Raw genomic sequence first — 22,415 nt, forward strand, 5'->3', positions numbered from 1 at the left:
GTATTCCGCAAGAAAAGTACATATAGAAAAAAGATGAATCCATGATAGCACTGAACTTCATGGGGATTGTGAAAGGATCTAAGGTCCTTAACTAAGTGAACTGTTCCAGTTTAGTTCTTTGTGTCTATCCAACATTTTTCCTTCTTTATTAAGCCTGATCTATGATGGATGTCCAATGGAATATTTTAGTGTTTACTAACATATTTACTCCAAGAGAAGTCTGGAAATTGAATTTTTATTGCCTAATTCCTTTGGAATTCATGCTTTTAAATATATATGTTCTGGCAATTCTGATGGTGTTGGTGAAATTCTAGAACTTTGGCACGCCACCTGGGCACGCTCTAAATTGTGTCTGCTGTCTCCTCTCAGTCAAATCAGCTTTTCAGATGGACAGTAAAAATGGTGTTTTTAAGTTGCTTTCAAGAATAAGTATCTTCCTACTTTCAGCTTAAATCTAAAACTGATCCCCACATTTGTGCAATAGAGAGACACAAATCCCCTGTTCTATAGTGGCCTCAGGCATTTCTATTTAATTTGCACTGTCCACCTGTGGATCATACTATCAGTTATTTTACTGACAAAGCAGTTTGACTTTCGCCAGTTTAATTATATTCTTTCAGGCCATTTCCCATGTGGTCACTATTTTTTTAATGTTTTAACTTGAGGCACAATTCTATTATGTTGATATATAAATACATTTTTGGCATTTATCCTACAAACATAATACAAGTTACATGCATTTCCTTTGCTATGATATCTTGTATGGTATTGCTATAGCAACAGATTTTAAGTCACTCAAAAGCCAAATCACACATTTTCTACTCACTGCCAGAATCCTGTAAGATCTTAATTGATTGGTTTACTAGAAAGTTATTGAATGCCTTACTACAGGGTACTAGGTACTTCTTAAATTAATCATTTTTAAAATTTCACAGAACAAGAGGTAGAATTCCTGAAACTTTTCTTTATTCTATCATTTAACCTTGATATTTTAAAAAATCTTCAAGATAACTTAGCTTATGCAAGGTACATGTACTCAAGATTTCATTTAAATATGAATGGTTGAATTGTACATCTGCCCTCTCAACTCTACCCCGCTGTCCCCAAACCCCTTATTCTGCTCTTCACTTTGTATTTCTAAAGCATGTGTCACTCTATAACATGTCATTTAATTTATTTATTAGATTTATTATTTATGTTTTATCTCCTGTACATGAATATAGATTGGTGAGGTTATTTTATTCACTGATGTTGCCCAACCACCTAGAACAATGGTGCTCAATAAATATTTGTAGAATGAATGAATGAGTGAACAGCTGGAAGGAATTTCTGTAGTGCATTTAAGTCACAGTTAGGCTTGGATGCTTTCTTTTTCCCAGTCTGTCCTTCCCCCTCTGTCAGATTTCTGGGAAATAATCAGACAGATCATTGAGAACAAACTAAGATCTGTGGAATAAGGGGTATACATGCCACTTACCAAATATCTGTGCTTCTCTCTACCAACTTAATGGGAGAAGAAGTAATAGTCACACACCCACTTCATGAAGCAGTCCCATAATATCAACACTGGCAAGCCTCTCTTGCCACTTAAAGCTTGCTCAGAATTGCCTGATTCGTACAACGCTGGGATTGAACAACAGCTTACTTACCCTCTTGATTTATGTTAGCAATCGTGACAAATTGCATTTTCCCAGCCTGTGTTTACACAACCTGTGAAAACCTGGGTTTCCTAACCTGTGTTGTTAATGAGAGTGTGGGGTGTTTATTGAACTGTTTTCTTCCACTCACCTTTCCTTGAGAAAATAAGGAATAACATTTCTATTTGATTTATTTGAAAGGGATACTTAGAAGTTGAATCAGATAAAGTGTGAAAATGCCAGATGTTCCAGTCTAGAGCTCTATGAGCTACATAACTCACTTCAGACACTTATCTTCAGTCTTCGCCCTCAGCAAATTTGTCTTTGCTCTTTCTCATTAACAGGTTAAGCCATAGTGCACTATCAGTAAATATTCTAAAATTGAACTTAATTTTTTTGCGATGTTAATATCTGTTAATATCAAGTAAGCAGAAAGGCTTACCTGTTACCTTATTACTTTTTTTCTTGAACCCATGATGTTTAATATGCATAGCTCTCTTAACACCTAAAAGTAATATATTGCTGTTGCTACCTGTCAAATACTTGTCAGCAGGGAGAGAACATAAGGAAACTAAAGAATCAGCTATTAGGTTAAATTACTTGTCACCAAATATTTTCTTAAAAGGCCAGATAGCAAATGTCTTAGGCTCTGCAGTCCAAAAGGTTTCTGTCACAACTACCCAACTCTGCCATTATAGCGTGAAAACAGCTGTAGACAATATGTGAGTGAATGGCATGGCTCTGTTCCAATAAAACTTTATTTACAAAAAACAGGCTGCCAGCCTGGGCTATCATTTGGCAAATGGAATCTAAACCCTTGCTAGTCAAAATGTGGTCTTCTGCCCAGCAGCATAGGCATCACAGGGAAACCCTTGGAAATGCAAAAAGTCAGCCCACATTGCAGACCTGCCAAGTCAGAATCTGCATTTTGACAAGATTCCAGGGGATTCCATCACCCACCTAAAGTCTACTCCACTGGATCACACAGACACCCACAGGGTTTGGTAGGGATCATGAGCTTGAACCTTGCGGGGAAAGGTCTGTGGCGATCACCTCCTGGAGATCCACAATCTGGTGCTGCTTTGGGCAAAACAACCAACACCTCCCATGTGTGATTCACTTGAGTACCAGGTGTGGGGAACAGAAGATTAGGAAATGTTTGAAATGTATAAAGACAGGTCTTCATAAGGTGACTGCCTATTTAAATATGATTTTAAAAACAGAATGAGTCTATAGGACCTTCTGTGGAAAGGATATTGGAAAGCTAATGATTTCCCTGAGGGAAGTCTTTTTCAGTTCAAACAGAACTGAAAGAGAGCTCTAGGTTTATTTACTGCCTGATTGGTAAACAGAATACCCTATTTTCGTAAAGTGCTGGGCATATTTCACTTGGTGCACTCAATAATCATGATCCAATGGCTCTGGCGTTATCGAGACTTTGTACTGCCACTTGAACATTATGCTGACATTCAGATTCTAATACTTTTTTTAGGTCACATTATCTCTTTTACTTATTTCAGTTTATTTTCTAACTGTAGTGGCTTTGAATAGTTCAGAGTAGTTTATCTAATTACTTTAGAGTGTAAAATTAAATTTTCTTTAGCATTAATTTTAGGATACAGCAATTTGTGTTGACGCTGACATGTTTCCTCTCTTTGCCTACTATGTTTATAAATGATATTACAGAGAACCTTCCAGACATTAATGAATGGCTTTAGCAATTGTTTTTGGAAACATCTGTGGGATTCAACATGTATCCATTAAAGTTTGATATTTTGCAAAAAATGCTTCTTGGCACCCAAAGTTGCTCTTACAGGTGATGCAGCCATTCTGGGAGTCTGGGGACCCGAGGGTCTGTGACCCACCACAGGTTTCTGGTTTCACACAGGAAAGAATTTAAATAAGAGTCAGCACAGAGTTTAAAGTGAAAGTGAGTTTTTTAGTGAAGCAGTGAGAAAGAAAATGGGTTATTCCACAGACAGAGCAGCACCCCTTTAGTTGAATTTGCTTTCTTTATTAAGATTCATTCAACCAAGTGTTAGGGTGTTGAATGAGGAGAAGGAATATTTAGGATCTTTCCATGAAAGGAGGAGCTCCATCAACCATTTGTGTCCTTATATGGGCTTTTTATTTCTCGTCAAGGTGTGTGTCATTTAGTATTATAATGAGCTTATAATTTCACCATTAGGTGTCTGCCAGCTTTAAGCCTTGAATCTGGTGGAAGGGTAGCCTTCCCCCTTTCTAACAGCTTCTGCAGCTTCTGTATCTGTTGCAGCTCTTCTGCCACATACCCTGTCTCATAGAGTTTGCACTGCAGCACTAATAATTAAAACTTAAAAAAAGATTTACACATTTTACAAGTGAAACAAAAGACTTAATAAAATATCTTCAAATTATAACTCTAACTTCTCTTATATGGTAACTTTCAATATTATTGTCTAATAGACTAAGTAATCTCTTTATTTCACCAGCATCCCACAGTTATGATGCAGATGGTTTGATATTCAATATCATGTTTAAATGACCACCCCTGGCTATTGCAAGAAAATGTAAATACCAGATGCTGCCTTATAAGCCAAGGACTATAGTACACATGCCATGGGTGTGGGATTGTTTTCTAGTAGAATTTATGGGAACAAAGAAAGAACCATCAACAAAACTTAGAAAGGGAATACATCCTGGGTAGATATGTAGCGCAAGTGCTCAGTTGAATAAAAAAATTCACATAGTACTCCATTTACAAATAGATTTTAGTTCAAGAGAATGTCCTTTTAGAACATTAGGTGGAACTCAGGATACAAGTGATAAAAATAATTATGAATATAGGGAGAGCAAATTCTAACAATAATATCACTCAGCCATAATATAACTGGTGTGTATTACTTTCACTTATGGGATTCTATAGATATTTATGTCAGTTTAATATTAGAAGTTAATTAAAAACAAAATTGAATGAAAAATTGTACTTTATCGTAGGGGATGCTAGTATTTGAGGAAAAGCATGTTTAATTAAACCAGGCAGAAAAGGCTATAAATAGAATCTTGTAAACAAGCTGAAATGGAGTGCTATATCTCTGAAAAGCTTTTTCAGTTGATGGTGTTTATTTAATGTCTAATTCATGTCAAAATTTAAATCTTTCATTTAATAGTCCAGGTACAGCTAGTATTGCTTTTGCAGTTATTCACAGTGGAGATCTTTTTCCCTTCAAATGTAAAAGAGAGGCAGGAGTTGAGGGACAAACGTTTCCTGAGGTATTAGTTGCAAGTTTAAAGAGCTAGGGGGGGAAAGGAAAGGATTACTCTGGATACTTGAATACAAAAATAAAAACAATTGTCTAAAAAGGTACAGACACCAGCATTATTCTCGGACAGGCTCCCTGAAGGAGTACTACTAGGGAGATGATGGTGATGAGAGAGACTCATTGGAAATTTTCCTGCAGCTCCCACTCGTGTCAGCTGTGGTGGAAAACCATCTGGTGCTAGCATTTAGTTCTGTGTGTTCCATGTGTTGAAGACCTCAGCTCATCTATTACTTCATACCATGATTTTCAAACCAGGCTCCACAGAAACTCTCAGGCCAGATTGTCAACCATAGCTGCCGGTATCTCCCATACACTTACTGGGCTTTCTTTGCAGCTTTTTAGGCAGAAAGTGTTCTGCTACTTAAAATAAATTTAACTGCCAAGAGCAATACATTATTTGCTACAATTAAAAAAAAAAAAAAAAGACCTTTGCTCTCATATCACAGGAGCCCCAAACCAGTGAGTTGCTTAAGTGTTCATGATAGCCAGCCGCCACCCCCACCCCACGCCCCAGCTGCCAAAAAAAATACCACACAGTGGACTAGCTGATGTGGACATGCCATTTATTACTTACAGGGGAGCGCACCCATGGCAGCATGTGGGTGTGAAAGAGACCGCACCTCCTCCAGTCTGGGGTTCGTTTATGATAAGGGGTCACAGACAAAGGCAGCATAGGGCCCAGGGTGCACAAACCTACTTGTGGCCCAGAGCTACATTACATTAGTGTGCATGTACAGAAGGAAAAGGTCAAGAAACAGTCACAGGACAAGAAGGTGCTTCCAAAAGGAGATAAGGAGGGAGTTACAATCCATTCCCAAAACAATAAACATTCCTTCTGGCTAGGGGCCCCCTGGTCAGCCCATGTCACAGGTGGTGGGAGAGCCATGTATTGACCCCACAGCTTTTATCAACAATGCCCGCTATTTTATTTAGCTCTGTATCCTTTCCTTTGGCCTCTGACCTCCTCTTCTCCCTAATGCCTTACAGAAGTGATGACACTAACTTTAATGAAATTAGAGTGTAATCTTCCTGATACCTGTGGTAATTTTAGTGATATAACCAGATTTGTTTAGGCTGGTTTAGCTCAGTGGATTGAGCGTCGGCCTGCGAGCTAAGTGTCGCTGGTTCGATCTTCCAGTCAGGGCACATCAGAGAAGGAAAACTCTGACTCCAAAAAACCTCCGCTGCCTTGCGGCATACCTCTTCAGGGGAAAGGCTAAGGGAGTAAACCCCGACAGAAAATCCGGAGCCGGAGTCCCTAAGGCGGTTTGACGTTGTAGTCAACACCGGCAACTCCTGCGGCGCACCTGAACCCAAGCTGTATCGACTCCGTCTTTCCCTTGGACCCTTCAGCTGCGAAGAGAGGGGGGGTCTGCTGCATGGGCAACAGCAGACCCTCCATATTACCCTGCCCAGGCTCTGTAGCTTCAGCTTCACTGGAGAGGACACTCCAGCGTCATCGCAAGATGTCGATTCAACACGGGAGGAGACAGATACCATGTCACTCCCGAGTCGGACTGCACAGCCATTCTCGGCGGTGCAGATAGACTCTTAAGAAGCTACACCATCGTCTCTCGAGACGGACGGCTGCCAACGACAACCAGATTTGTTCATTACTTATGTCATGTGGTAAGTTTTCATAATTTATAAAGATGCTAAATGACCTGTGTGAATCCACATATATATATTCCTATGTAAAACCCTGCAAATCCAAGGAATTTTTTTAAAGCTCTATATTCCATTAGTTGCGTTTAAACTCATTCCTAATATGTAGGTGTTTTTCTACTTAAAAGCATCATCACAATGGTCATGTAGTGAACAAGGCTTACACATAGGGATTTGTTTCTATAAATGCATGGAGAAGACATTATATATTAGACATAAGCCAGATTTATAGACTCAGAAAATAACCCGAGGACATATCAACAAATGTGTGGGCACTTTATATTTAAATTTTAAAGAAAAAAATCTTTACTTGAACACACTTTCCATGTTTTGCCCGTTTCTTCATAACTGCATTGAAGATCAATTTAGCCCTTAGAAGAAATTTTGTTAATCTCCATTTAGAAAACTTGACTCTTCTTATGGTCTTTTTAAATGGCCATTTAAAAATAATAATAACAAGTTTATCCACATAATAGTTTCCCCTCCCTTTGCCATAACTTTCACTTTTAAAACTTTAAAGCTTTGAACTGTGAAATAATTTAAGGAGAAACTTTCTTAAGTTTGGGAGATTTTGTTTTTAATTTGTTTATTTGTTGTTGTTTTCATTTTGGAATTGGACATAAGATGGTCTACTTTAAAAATATTAAAACTCTCTACATCTGAAAACATGAATCCAATTTGATTGCATTGTAACTCCAACCTATATGGATGATCTATTTCTCACTTGCTCAATGAGATGCTATAGGAAGAAGTCATTAAGTATAGGAATGTGGTTCCTGATTCATTTTCCTAGAGATTCACAGTTCACATTAGCAAAAAAGAAAGCCCAGGGTAAAGAGGGATGTTTAACCTAGTTTAATGCAATGATTTGCTAACTCACTTCACCACAGAATTTTTTAATAAAATGTATGTTTAACACTTACTACAGTCCAACAAACTAGTGTTTAAAGACCTTCCTTTTGAAATACTTCTATGGAAATATATAGTTTTCATTGATTAAAAGAACAGAGCCTTGCATTAGATGAAATTAAAACTAAATCACTCTAGTTTCAAAGTTAATTTATTCCCCATTACTTCATTATCATAATCTGAACACTCCACCAAATATATTTGTATTGCTGACAAAACCCTATCTCTAACTTTTAATACAGTATTGGTTAAAATTAGAAATGTTAAATTTGGGGAGAAGGTCAGTAAATGTCATAATGCATGTAATTATTCCCTAGGTTTTTATCTTGGTTGAATAAGTAAACTATAAGTACAGGTTCTTACAAAAAAAGTTTATTTCCTTTTTAGATAAAATATATGCCGGGAAACAGATTGTAATTCCAGCACTAACTGCCTAGAGTTAGGCCAAACATCACAAGTTAAGGACTCAGTTCTCCCCGTGGCTGTTCTCACTTCAGACATCAGCTACAAGTCTGGGGGTCCCAAGTTAACCTTGTTACTGATAAGCTGGCTACATATTTGGGGGTTCCCACTACCCCATCAGGGTCATAAATTTATGGAATGACTCAGAGAACACAGGAAAGAACCATACTTACAATTACAGTCAGAACCAGCCAAAATAAGAGACATGAAGGCAAGATCTGGAAAGGTCCCAAATACAAGGCTTCCATGTTCTCTTCCATGGAGCCAGGAGGCACCACCCTCTCTGCACACACACCGTTGTGTGTAATAAGCCAGAAAATTCACCTGAGCTTTGGTGTCCAGAGTTGTTATTGGGGTTACATCACGTAGGCAAGATTAATTGAATCATTGACCACATGGTTTACCTCTACTTTCCGTCCCCAGAGGTTAGTGAGATATCACCAACCCTCTAAACTCCTGGTTGGTCTTTGAATGTGACCAGTCCCCTCCACTACACATCTCTTTAGCATAAACTCATGTATAGTCTAAGGGGCCTACCGTGAATAACAAAAAAACTCATAACTCTAGAAATTTCAGGGCTTGGATGCTATCTCCCAGGAATCAGAGTCAAAGGCCAGCCAAATTCTTTATTATACAGCAGAAAGCTTTAGAGTTTGCTATAAGAAATGACCTTTATAATAAACTTATACATAGATATAAATCTGCCTTATCATTGGATAAGCTTCTGGTATTGGAATAACAGTATCAACAAAACCTCACAGCCATTAACACTGGTCTTGAAATTTTCTGAGAGAATCAAGTTCTTAGCAGAATAAAAAGATATACCTTCATATGTATATAAAACCAATTAATATAAATAAAATTAAAATAGCATGCATTGTAGTGCTATCAATTTACCTGAACATTTTAATTGCCTAGTGTTGATTCATTACTTTTGGTACATTGAATATATGAATTTGGGTAGAACATTCGATTATGGGAATTTGGATATATACATAGTTATTTGGTTTTCCTTGGCTACCTCATTATCAGTTTTTAATATATAATTAAAAAAGAATATTCTGTTCATTTGGAAATATTCTAATTAAAAAATATATATTTTACAACCGATGAGGACAACTATAGATAAAGTTACAGCTAAAGCTTCTCATTCCTGATTGCAGTAATATGCATATAAGACACATGTAAATAGGAGAGGTTTCTTTGAGGTCACTTTGGAGATTAACACAGATGTTCCACAGAGTGCCAGCATTGCTCATTCATTCACACAGCTGTAAATGAGAACCAACCAATATTTTCCATGTGTTTTCAAAATGAATTCTTTAATCTATCAACAGTGCATCTTTCAACACCACAATGTAATAATTGTGAAGGTTGTTGAAAGCTACTTTATCTGCGCATTCATAATTCAAATGATTGATGTGACTGGATTTATCTCAAAGGCATGTCCTCTGGTTGTCCCTTTAAGGCTGCTAGTGTTTTGTATCCATTTCAACTGGAAAGAACAGAACAATCATATGATGCAAAAATTACTATCAGAAATCAGGAGTTTGATTTGTCCATGTGTCAAATTCAGTGTTGAACTGCTAAAAGTTTTAACACCCTAATTGTAAAGTCATTTATTTTATTCCCGCATTCCTCAGAAGCTATAAATTGCTACAAGATGGCAGCAGTTTATTTAGCCTTAAAACACATCAACTGTTTCTGTCTTTTCATCCCCCATGATTGTTTGGTGTTAATTGCATTCAAAAATGATCTTAGTGAAGAAGGCAGGGGAATGCTTATATAGCGGTTCACTACTAGCATTAAGAATTTTAATTGTACTAGATAAACATGACAAGCAATTATTGAATGGTGTTGCATATTGGAAAATAAATTGGAATGCTAAGCATTATATTCAGTTGCAGTTTTGTCTCAGTGCCTTAATGTATCTTTTAACAATTTAATAGGCTGAATTTTATTTGAGAGATGTGTTCTTGAATATGCTATTGGAAAATTATACATAAGAGTGTTAAGCATTATTACTTGTAATACAGTGTGAATCAGTCTGAAGTCACACAGGTTAAATCCCACTAATATCATTATACTTCAACAGATAAAATGGAAAGAACTTCCATTTATCTGTTACTTTGTGAAGTAGTGACATGAAAGATTATGTGTTTCTACTTTTCACTATAATTAGTAAATATCAAAAGGTTAGAGGTTTACTTTTACAGTCATTTTGCAATTTAACGAGGTGGGAAAATGCAGTTCTACTAGAAATATTTCAATAACATTACCTTTGAAATACTGGTGTCCTTTTACCAAAGCTATTAATAAAATTTGGAGTTAACTGGGATTTTTAAAATATTATTGGACTTTTACAAACATTAAACATTTTGGTGACAGAATGGCATTGTTTTAAACTTACTTTAGACATTTTTACAGTCTGATTCTATTTATTTAACTATTACTATCCACACAAAAATATTATGTTAAAAATTATTACTAGACCTCTCAGGAGTTAGATTTTTAAGCATCTCATACTGTTTTAGATAAACTCATTTACTGGCTGTGCTGTATGAAAAGGGGAATGGAATTTGAAATATACTTCAACTCAAAATAGTGAGGTGAACTTCTGTTTTCTCCCCCTCAAGCCATAATTAAAGTCAAAGTATAAGATTTAATTAGATCACAACAACCTACTTGAAGATTGTTATGCTTTTTGAAATTCTGATAACTGTTATTGCAAAGACCTCCTTTAGTTCTTTATTGGACATTTTTGGGGGAATTATTGTCAATACTCTTAAAGTCTTCTTCAATATCAAAATCTAACATTCATACCTTCTTTCTGTCTTCAATGTTTCATAGCTTACAAAAGCCCAAGTGGCACATCTGGCTTCTTGAAGATTATCTGATATTTATTCCTGCTTTTAAAATCAAAGTTGCCAAACAATATTATATTAGTTCCAGGTTTATAATATAGTGACTTAGACCTTTATATAACTTACAGAATGATCACCCAGATAAGTCTGTACCCATCTGGCGCTGTTAACTGAAAATTCTGTTATGGCATTCTGCTCTTCATACCAAATCTGTGATATCATCTTTTAGAAAAAATACTTTTTTTAATACCTCATTTACAATTAGGAATTATTATATTTATACTCTCTGTACTTTTATTCTCTATTCCAGATAATTTATGATTAGGTAAGGCTAGGAAATACTGTGTGGTAAATTGGCTAGCTTTTTAACATTCTCTCTATCCAGGGCACTTTGAGAACAAGCTTATGTATTAAATTTGTCAAATTGGTGTTCAGGTGGTCTTATGTCACTCTGATTAAAAAAAAAATCAGTGTTTATTGGCTTTGTCTACCTAGAGTGAAAAGAATAAAATATTTAGAAATAAATGTAATAAAAGAAGTACAAGGCTTATACACTAAAAACTGAAAACGTCACTGAAAGAAATTAAAGAAGACCTAAATAAGTGGGAAGATATAGCTCTGAGTTTAAACAAAAGTTTTGAAATGGACTATTCTAATAATCACCCTTTAATTCAAGAAATGGGATGTCATAACCAGTGCCTCACAGTCACCCCATGTGCCACTCCCAGAATTAACAGCATCTTTGGACGTTATCTCTTATTCATTTATTTTTATCTTTTCAGGAAAATTTTTCTTTTAGCTGAATTCCTTTTCAATATGCTCAGCTTGTCAAAGGAATTTATTAAGAATATCTTGTGTTCTGAGCATCCTTCTAGACTCTGAAAGAGCCTATGTCCTGATGATGAAGATAAGTAATACAATACATAAGGAAATAGCACATTTAATACTAACTGAAGGTAGGAAGTGATGATGGCTTGAAAATGATATAATAACTGGGATAGATTTTTGAAATGGTGCCATGGGACTTACTTTACAATTCATGTACCTGGATTGTTAAGAGGGCAATACTCCCAAATTGATTATGCTCTTCAACACAGTTCCTATCAAAATGTTAGCTTTCATTTTGGGCAAAAATTGACAAGCTGATTCTACATGCATACAAAAATATGAGGAACCCCAAAGAGCCAAAACTATCTTTAAAAAGAAGAACAAAGTAGGAGAACTCATATTTCCTGATTTCAAAACTTATGACATTATGACAGTCAATACAGTGATATACTGGTATAGAGACCAATAGAATGACATTTAGAATCCAGAGATAAACCCTTATACTTACGCTCAGTTGATTTTCAACAAGATGCCAGAATAATTCAGTGTAGAAAGAATGGTCTTTCAACAAATGAGTCTGGGGAAACTTGATAATCACATGTAAAAGAATTAAGTTGGACCCTCTAACTTTTATTATATACAGAAATTAACTCAAATGAATCTTATAATTAAATATAAGAGCTAAAACTATAGAACTCAGAAGAAAATATAGGTGTAAATCTCCATGACCTTGAAGTAGGTAATGGTTAAGGAGTTATGGCATCAAAGATCAAGCAACCAAAACAAACCAAAAAAAAAAAGATAAATAGAATTAGTATTGTTCCTCAAAGGACACTAAATTTTTTTTAAATATAAAAAGTTTTAACAGATGTAGGAATGGGAGCACTTACTTACACCTTCCTAGTGATATTGTAATATGATGCAGTAACTTTGGAAAATAATTTGGCACTTCCTCAAAGAGTGAAATGTAGAGTTACCTACCATATGACCCACTCCTAGATATATATCAGAGAGAACTGACAACATTTTCACTCAGAAACATGTATACAAATGTTCATAGCAACATCATTTATAATATACAAAATGTGGAAACAACTAAAATATTCATCAACTAATGAGTGAATAAACTAAATACGATATACCCATACAATATTATTTAGTCAGAAAAAGGAATAAAGTACTAATGCATGCTAAAACATAGACACTCTCTGAAAATATTATCCTAAGTGAAAGAAGTCAATCACAAAAGATCATGTAGTATTTGATCTCATTTATGAAATACCCAGAACAGGCAAATTCTTAGGGACATAAACATGATGAATGATTACCGGGGGGTAAGCAGGAAAAAGTAGGAAGCAACTGCTAATAGGGATAGGGTTTCTCTTTGTGGTGAGAAAGTATTCTGAAATTAGTTGGTGGTGATGGTTGTACAACTCAGTGAATATATTAAATACCAAAATGTTAGCTGACTTTTATGGTATAAGAATTATGTCGCAATAAAATTTTTAAAAATCTACTTAGAGTGCCTAGTACAAATTGTTTATATTATGATCATTTTAAAGATGGAATCCTTCATGTTGATGTAAAATGGTAAGGCAGAGTGTTTCCTTGCATCAAAAACAACTACTCCCCACAGTCAGAGTGCTACAGAGACATTTGACTCTTGACCCAAGGAATTTTGCTTTCCTTACATATTTGCCTTGAGAACAATAGAGATAAGTTGATGTAGTGAAATACCAAGTTCGTGGTAAGGGACTGTTCAAGGAAAATGTGCCCATTTCTCAAAACTAATCTGTAGGCTATTAAGTTAATTGGCTGTGTGATTTGATGGAATGAATACTGGACTAGACCTCAGAAAACCTTTCCTCATATCTCACTGTATGACCTTGCACGTGTCAATGATCTCTTTGCATTTGTTTTTCTTATCTGTCTGGTAGAATATCAATACCAGCCCAATATGTTTATAAGATTTTCAAGTGAATCAAATGAATATAAGATGTGAAGGTGCTTTGAAATTGACAGCCTATATAAAAACAGGAGACATTATTTATTTAACACCCTTCATTCTTCTTCTTCAGACTTGATTTTCAAACAAGGGAAGCATAAAGTGCTAAGTTAAATGGTTCCTTTTGGATAGTGATTGAAAGAGTCTGGTTTTCTTCTTGAGGAAGACCCTTGCTTGGACTCAGAAACTTGAACTCGTATGACATTAACAGATAGGATTTTGTAGAAAGCCGTTATAATTTATTTAATGAATCATTCTGGCAAAATGAGGATGCTATGGCAGCAGACAGGTCATTATCAATTAAACACGAGCTGTCAGAAAATCAGAAATGCTAAAATACAGTGAGCGTGAATCCTCAGCAGATCATATGGCAGCTGCTCAGCTGTTATTTTAACAGAGTGGCTGTATGTATGTGTCATCTTCCTGCAAAATTTAATTTGAAGCCTTAACAACGGAGACATCTCTGCATTTGCACATTGCTGTCATGTCAAAACTTGGACTTTCTAAATGAGCTAGGATGGTGGGTGGTAGAGGGCGAGTGGCGTTTGGAGGAGGTGAGGAGGTAGCTCTTGTCTCCTTTCCCTCCACTCAGGGTACATCGAAGAGGCCTGCATCATCCCATGCCCCTCCGACTGCAAGCTCAGTGAGTGGTCCAACTGGTCCCGCTGCAGCAAGTCCTGTGGGAGTGGCGTGAAGGTTCGGTCTAAGTGGCTTCGTGAAAAACCGTATAATGGGGGAAGGCCTTGCCCCAAACTGGACCATGTCAACCAGGTATTTTCTACTGTTGAAAGTAATAAAGTTTTGTGATTTAGATTGATAGTGATCTTTTTTTACAAAATGGACAGAAGTAAGTAATAGCCCCTGAATTAGAAATTTGACCCATTTTATCTTCAGATTGCCTTGTTTAATACATATATATTATTAAAATTCCAAATCAGATATATCACTTCTGTATTCTCAAGAGATTTAGTACCCTGCATATATATGCATATGAGTATAATTCAAAGGAAACAAACTGAAACTTACCTTTGAAATAATGTCAGATATTTGTCACAAAAGTGTATCTAACTTGTCTGTTAAAAGCAAGATTGTCTCATTCTTAGTTTCCCTAGACTCTTAGAAAACACACCTTAATTACTAACTACTTAAAATAAAAAGTAAAGTATGCAGATCTAGGTCTAAAATTAAGAAGTATATATTGTACATTAATTTAATTTGGTTGATATAAAATATGTTTAAAATTTAAAGATGGCCTCAAAGTCACTGTATGTTATCTATCAACTAGTCATTGGCCTTTTAAATCTTATTTTGAACTTTATTTGACTTCAGATGTACTTTATTAGTTGTTATTAATAGTTGTTACTTATGTTCTATTGGAAATATAAAATAAAAGGCTAATATAATATAAAACATCAGATAATTACTTTCATGTTTGGCCTGGGTGTGAATTAACAAAGAATAAATTTCATATAGTATGTGTAGATATTAAGATGTGTATTTAAATCTAAGTTACAATCAGTGGGGTACCAGGCAGAGGAGGACAAAGGAGAGAAAATTGGGACAACTGTAATAACATAATCAATAAAATATACTTAAAAAAAATCCAAGTCACAATAAAATGAACCAAGTCGTATATAGGATTCAATCTTAAATGCGTAGATATATCTTATACACCCATAGACTAATTTTAATCTCCAAACACACTGCTTACCACTACACAAACTTTCCTTCCCAAATCAACCTACATTTGTTCATAACAATAAAAGTACACTGTAGAGAAAATAAAAAGAAATTTTGAATAAAGAAATTAGGATGAAGAAAGTGGAGAATTAAATTCCATAGAAAGTAGTTTGAAAGAAATTTGATTTTCTTCCGAGTAGCTGAATTTGCCCTTAAATGCAACTGGAAGTGAATAATACACTATACTGCTGCCATCTATTGGTAATCGAGTTTCCTGCCCTCAGGAATATTCCCAAAGAAGAAAACCCATGACCCTAATGAAACAGAGTAACTCAAATGTAATGTTTGTAATACAAAACAATATTTTTCTGTAAGTTTTGAAATCTGGAATTTCTAATAGTAAATTTAAATTATAATAAAGTTTGATCCATCGTTCTAACAAAGAGAAATTGTCTTTAATAGTGAACTTGCAAAGATTCAAGACCTTGTACCAAGTTGTCCTTGCTGTGAAAATCTTCCCCCTAAGCTATTTCTCTGTCACTCTCCAGCTCTTGATATAATCTAATGTAGTATTTGATAAGGACATCTGGTACTTGCCACCAGCTTATTGGTGGTATATTGATACATTAACAACTGAAAAATCAAAGCTAAAACAAGAAATAATACATGCCTGAATATGTGACCATGAGCATAAATGTTCTACATTTAAAAAAGAAACTTTTAAGGATTTATATGTTAGTAAAATATTAGAAAAGTAAAGAATATTCAGTGGTCTGCGTCACTGTTGAAAACTGGAAATGACATAGATATTTTTACAGTTACACATTCTTCAATATAATTGGTAGTACCTTGACTTGAAAATGGTATTTGAGGTTGTATTTTCCAATTGAGAAAGCAAATCCTCCTCGTTTCTTAAGAAATATAGATGAATGGATGAAGACAGATAGATTTATCATCAATTTATCTATAGATAGAGAGTCCCCTCATAATTTGAACCAGAAGGCATTTGAAGTTATGTATCAATCCCCTGTGATAAGCATTTTGGGGTCTATCTTTACCCCTCCCATCTAATACGTTCCTTGACTGTGCTGATTGCAGTAATTATTTATATCTCTGAATTTTAAATAATGAGCTGAACTTGCTCTCCCAAGGCCTAAGAAAAATGTTCTAATTAGTTACCAAAAAATGGGCTTTTCTATGGGGATAATAATATTTGGAACTTGGAACATGAGTTTTTCTCATTAAATATTATGACATTTTACTTGTCTTTGTTTCTCTCCCTGTTCTTGATTCCTGTTGAATATCACCACTCCAGGCACAGGTAAGAACCCCTAAACCTCATGGTCTAAAACAGAGTGCTGCTTGTTTTCTGTTTTACTCCTGATTCCAGAGAATTTATTTTTCCCTACAATGGTCTTTTACAGGGAGAAACTATCCTATTTTCCGTAACATTTGTGCTCTGCAGTTGCTCCCTTTTTATTTCCTAGCATGCTACCTGGGTTTTTGTCATTCTGTGTAGAGTCAGGGCCTGAGGTGCAGGGTGGAAACAAACTTGACCTCACAAGCCTTGACAAGCAATGGCACCTGCTTCTAACGGCCCTCATGCCTCTCAGAGGGAGAGTTGGAGGTGCAGGAGAACTGACAGTGGGCAGAAGCGGGATGCTCTGAACTGATTTGTATTCACTCCAACGCAGGAGACTCAAATGCAAGCCTTCAAAGGATTAGGAAAGATGGCATTTCCCCTTCAATTCCTCCCTTCCCCCCAAGGTGTAAGGCAGTGTTTTACACAGTGGAAATGTCATGTTTTAATATAGCACCCAATGTGAATGTGATCACTTCTAACAAAAAGTATAGATTCTTATTCTAAACAGTGCATATTTTTATTATTATTTGGAATAAGTTCACTTGGTCACTTTACTTGGGTGTTTAGGCCACTAAAATTTACACAGAAGAATAGCACTAAAGGGCTATATAAATCTATATATCTTCTGTGATTAGTTACATAAGACACTCATATGCTATAGTGTGAGTGTATGTAAAATAAGAAATAGAATAAATAAAATAAATACAGATTTTGAAATGATTTCCTATAATAGTTGAGTCAACTTGGCTGTAGTGGACTATAGTCTATTTATTTCTTTTATTTAGTCATTAGTCTTACTGAGAAAAGAACATAATTGTTCATTGTTCTAAAAATCCTGAAACTAAACAAACCACCTCCACCTGGGGGCTGAAGGCTTTAATGGATGCCTGCGCACAAACAATGCACTGTTTCAAGTGGCCCTCACTGCTTTAGCTGGAGCTGTGTAACATGAGACCAGTTTCAGACCTTGCTTCTAAGCCCCAAGTGATTGAGGGTGTGTTTGAAGATCTTTATTTTGTGTTACTTATGTTTTAATTTAGTTTCATAAATGGAACACAAAAAATATATTTTCATTGTTATACATTTACTTTTTAAAGCCAAATTATATTTATTTGAAAATAGCTATTTTTGTTCTTATTTAATTAATTCAATCATTCATTCATTTATTTATTTATTTACCAAATCTCTATTGATTGCCTAACATATGGGTACCCTGGGGTAAGTATTGAAGACACTCAAAACTATAAACAAGGCTGATGGCCCAGAAAATTACAGTACTTTGTGGTGATGTTGCCTGTGTTTGGGGTCCTTGGATTCCCCAAGTTAGAAATCAAGAGGAACAAACGGAAAAACTTCTGGACAAATTTATTAAGCTAATGGTCCCGCACACGGGAGGCAAGCACAGAGGAGAGGAAGGTCCTCTGAAATAACTCGGGCAGGGGGCTGGCTCTGCTTGGCTGCTTTTATCAGCTGGAAACCATGCAGGTTTGTACACAAAGGTGGGCTTTTTGAAAAAGGCAGATTTGAGAAATTTTCCATGTTAGGGTCAAGCTACTTCCTTTTGCTGTCCGGTTGCTTAGCAACCGTGTTAGCACTTGCGAGGGCCAACCCAGCACACTGCTCACTTCCGCCACCCAGGAGGGTTGTATAGCAGCAAACCTTGATCAACTGCACGTGCAGATTACTGGTTTCCACTTCTGCAAGGAAGTGAGCAATTGGACGGGAGATGAAAAAGGCTACATCTTCATAATTGGGCCACAAGGAGCCAAGGTGGGGGGCATTTTTGCAGTCAGCTTATCCAGTGTTCCTTCCGGCCATTTGTCATTCCCTCCATCCCAGGCCCAAGTCTCCGTGCTGTGTCAGTAAAAGTCAATCCAGGGAAGCAGGTCACATACCATATGTGGTCCAGCAGGCCAGATCTACAGCTGCAATGTAACAACGGAGCAACAGAATAAAACAGAGTAGTTCTGCTCTTTCGAGTACTAGAACTCTCAAGAAATTTCAGATAACAATGGAGAGAAATGAAACTATCTAAACTAAGAATATAATATGATTATTATGATGTAAAGTCTTCCCACTCACTCTCATCAGGTACCTGAGACGAGTTCACTGAGGACTGTGTGTGTTTCAGGTGTATGAGGTCGTCCCTTGCCAGAGTGACTGTAACCAGTACCTATGGGTCGCAGAGCCATGGAGCGTCTGCAAGGTGACCTTTGTGAACATGCGGGATAACTGCGGAGAGGGCGTGCAAACCCGAAAAGTGAGGTGAGGCCAAGCCGAATTACACAGAGAAGCAAATCACACGACACCTCCCCGTTTCATGCCTGCCAACGTGAGCGTTCACTCCTTCCCAATCTCTTAATAAACTGCCTTTAGTTTTATTTTTATGGAACCTTTGTTCGTGGGAAACTAAAAGGATCTGCTTCAAGCAGCAGTTTATCATGCTAGGCCTTGTGGTTTAGAAAGCTTTACTTGGAGGTGCTTTTCTTGCAGGGGAAGAGTCTCATATTGAATTTGAGCTGAACCGATGCAGATTTTCTAACCCCAATAATTTTTCCTTAAAGGCCAGATAGATTTCTAACTGCATTTTAATGATAATCTCTTGTAAACTCTTGCCCTTTATATCAAATTGACCAACTTTTCATTACTTTTTTCTGTACCGGAAGCCTTCCCTAAAACCCCATTGGCCAATGCCTCTCACTTCTTCTTTTGTGGCCACATTGTTTGATAGGGTAGTCACTAGCTCCATTTGACTATCTTCACTTTTAATTTAAACTAATTAAAATTAAATAAAATTTAAAATGTGTTTCTTTGGTCACACTAGAAACATTTCAAGTGCTCAATAGCCACAGGTTGCTAGAGGCTATTTTATCAGCACAGTATATTTGTCATCACAGAAAGTTCTACTGAGCAGCATTGTTCTGTGGTACCTCATATACCCTGCCTTGTTTTGAAAAGATCTTTTCACATGCTTGTCTCTGTTATTAAATCCCAAAAGTTTCTCCACACTGAAATCCTGTCATATTTATAGACATTCCCTAACACCTAATACAAGTTCGACATTCAATAAATTTTCTCTACAGCCTTTGCATATGATCCGTGAGGGTTCTAGAACCTGGGAAACAAGTGTATGAGTTTATTATTTCTACTTTGTGGAGTAGGTTCACAAATACTAACTTACCAAGGACACATAGCTAGTAAAGTGACACAGGTTGCCATTCAAACCCAAGTCTGTTGTCACTCTTCGTAACTATACCAGTTTCTTCTAATGCAGCTGAATGACACACAGTTAAGAAAAATATAGAACCATCCAGAACTTGAAACTCATGTTGTGAAGAAGCTCATTCTCACCTGTGACCTAACTTTTCATGAATTTTACATTCATATTTTTTAATATGCTTTAGTAGGAAGGTAGAACCAATTAATGTTTGTATCTTAAAACCTTGGCATACTATATTTAACTTTGCTTCTAATAAAAATAATATCTGTTCTTTTTTTCAAAAGCCCATTTAACTCTCAAGTTATTTTTCTGAGGTAGCTTTTTTAAGGTGAATGGGGAGGGAGGATGTAGTGAGTTGATAGGGAAACAGCAAAGAAAAAAATGAAATTCTATTTCCTGCCCTTCTTCAAAATTTAAAATTCCACTTTCAATCTTAAAATATTTTCCTTGTATTCAGAATTTGATCAGGTTGGCTTTTTGGATATATGGAGATATATATATATCTATATAGATTTATATCTATATAGATATATATATATAATAAAGAACTACAGTTATTTCAGCTTTCCCTTCAACTATCTGTGTACATGTTGCTTCTTTTTGCTCTGTGAATAGATATTCTCAACATTTCCAAACACATCCTAAACTAAGGAACTTTTCAGATCAACTTATTTTTTCAGTAAATATCTTTAATGCAAACAGAGAGAACAGACGATCAGCATTGATTGTAATCTCTAATCATATAATAATGTTTCTTTACTGTTTGGGTACCTACCTAACTTTATCTTCAGCTAATTAAGGTCAAAATATCCTTCTTGGATGCAAGCATTGGGTGACATTTTAGGATACATGAGTCTATAAAAGAGCAAGATGCAATATATCCCATCTTGTTCTTTCTCTTTTTAGAATGGTATGACATTTCAAAGATTGAGTGATAAAAGTGGTTACCCCTGGTGGGGAGAAATATTTTTTTCCACTGGCATTTTTTTAAGTACCAGCACATTGTGACAATAAAAAGCAGAGTGATTTGATTATTTTTGTTGTTGCTTTTGAAATACCTGCCAACAATGCACCTCCTATGTTATACCTGTGGTGGGCGGGCCTCTGGCCCCACCTTTGATCTCTTCAACTTGATTGCACACTGTTTTCTAATACAGGTCAGTTTTCTCACAGCACAGTTCCATTTCGTATGGAAAGGGAAAAGGCTAAGAAATTGGAAAAAGCAAATGAACATATAGTGCCTTCCTTTGGGGTCAAAAGTTGATCCAAATAAAATAAATAAAATAAATAATTTGAAATTAACAATAAGGGTTTTTAGCATTTGTGATACATTCAAATGATGGAATTCAAATGCAGTCATTAAAAATTATCTCTTAGGAAAATAGTTAACATGAGAAGTTGTCTATACTATATTATTATTTTTAAATGCTACAAATACAGGTAATGTTTTCTTGTGTTTAATGAAATGAATATTATGTTTAAATATGATAGTCTGTTAAGAATGGTTATTTCTGATAGAATTATGTGAATTTTTACTATTCTGATTTTCCTAAAATGAATATTTTACCTTTATAATAAAAATTAAAAGAAAAGAAAAAGCTTTGAAAATAAAGTTTTATGTACATAACTTCATAGTAGAGTATTGACCATCTATCCTTAACTCTGAATCAACACGTAACTTTGCAAGTTAATCCTTGTACACCGTGTCAGTACCTACCATGAATGCAATCTTTTCTTAGCAGCAAGTCCAACTTTGAGCATTGAACTGTCCCATTTGTTCCATGTCCTCTCAAAACTGCTGTCAGCAGAACATTTTTTAAAATGCAATTGAAGGTAGAACATTTTTTCCTGAGAAACTAAAATTCTCCCAAAGATATAATTTAATGTTTTCTTTCAACAATGAAATCAAATAAATATCTACCTTTGTGTTTTTTGTATGCGTGTGTGTTTGCTCTTTTACGTATTCATGCAACTTACCAAAAAATGCAGAAGAGGGTGCAACCTAATTCAGACATGAACAACAGCACAGTTTTCTAGTCTGAGTGCGTCTCACAGGAAAACAACATTTCTCTTAAATTAGGCAGCACTGTACAGAGAGGTTATTCTGCAGAGCAGATATGAGGAAACACATGTCTCTACTGATTGTAGAATTGAAAAGAGTTGAGATTTCAGGTATGACTGGCAGTGTAATTCATCTAACAGTTTAAAACATCGCAATGGGTTTGAAAGGTCTAAGAGCTCAAGCCTTCCTTTTTTATCTCTTGCAATCAGTTCTGCTCATATACCCATTAATTTGGTTGACCTCCCCAAGTTAGAGATGAGGGATAAAATTTTTCTCTTCCACTAGAAAAGTGTCCTGAGAGATTAAGATTAAATATGTACACATGAAGTCTGGTACTGACCACATTAATTAGATTCCCAAGAGGTGAGTAAAGAGCCCATCATGACTGCTTACAATAGAATTAAATGTAATAAAATAT

The 22,415-nt window shown here is 35.7% G+C and overlaps 1 protein-coding gene across 1 annotated transcript in view; it reads left to right on the forward strand.

Moving 5' to 3' along the window:
* THSD7A (thrombospondin type 1 domain containing 7A) overlaps nucleotides 1-22,415 on the forward strand; it is a 268,582-nt gene that overhangs the window by 219,830 nt on the left and 26,337 nt on the right. Inside the window, exons 15-17 of the mRNA XM_090286859.1 lie at nucleotides 14,265-14,443; nucleotides 16,668-16,673; nucleotides 18,847-18,980. Coding sequence (XP_090142985.1) covers nucleotides 14,265-14,443; nucleotides 16,668-16,673; nucleotides 18,847-18,980 — 319 coding nt within the window. The remainder of the gene's footprint in view (nucleotides 1-14,264; nucleotides 14,444-16,667; nucleotides 16,674-18,846; nucleotides 18,981-22,415) is intronic.

Source organism: Furipterus horrens, unplaced genomic scaffold, assembly GCF_987537825.1.
Source record: "Furipterus horrens unplaced genomic scaffold, mFurHor1.1.pri manual_scaffold_9, whole genome shotgun sequence".
Classification (NCBI taxonomy): domain Eukaryota; kingdom Metazoa; phylum Chordata; class Mammalia; order Chiroptera; family Furipteridae; genus Furipterus; species Furipterus horrens.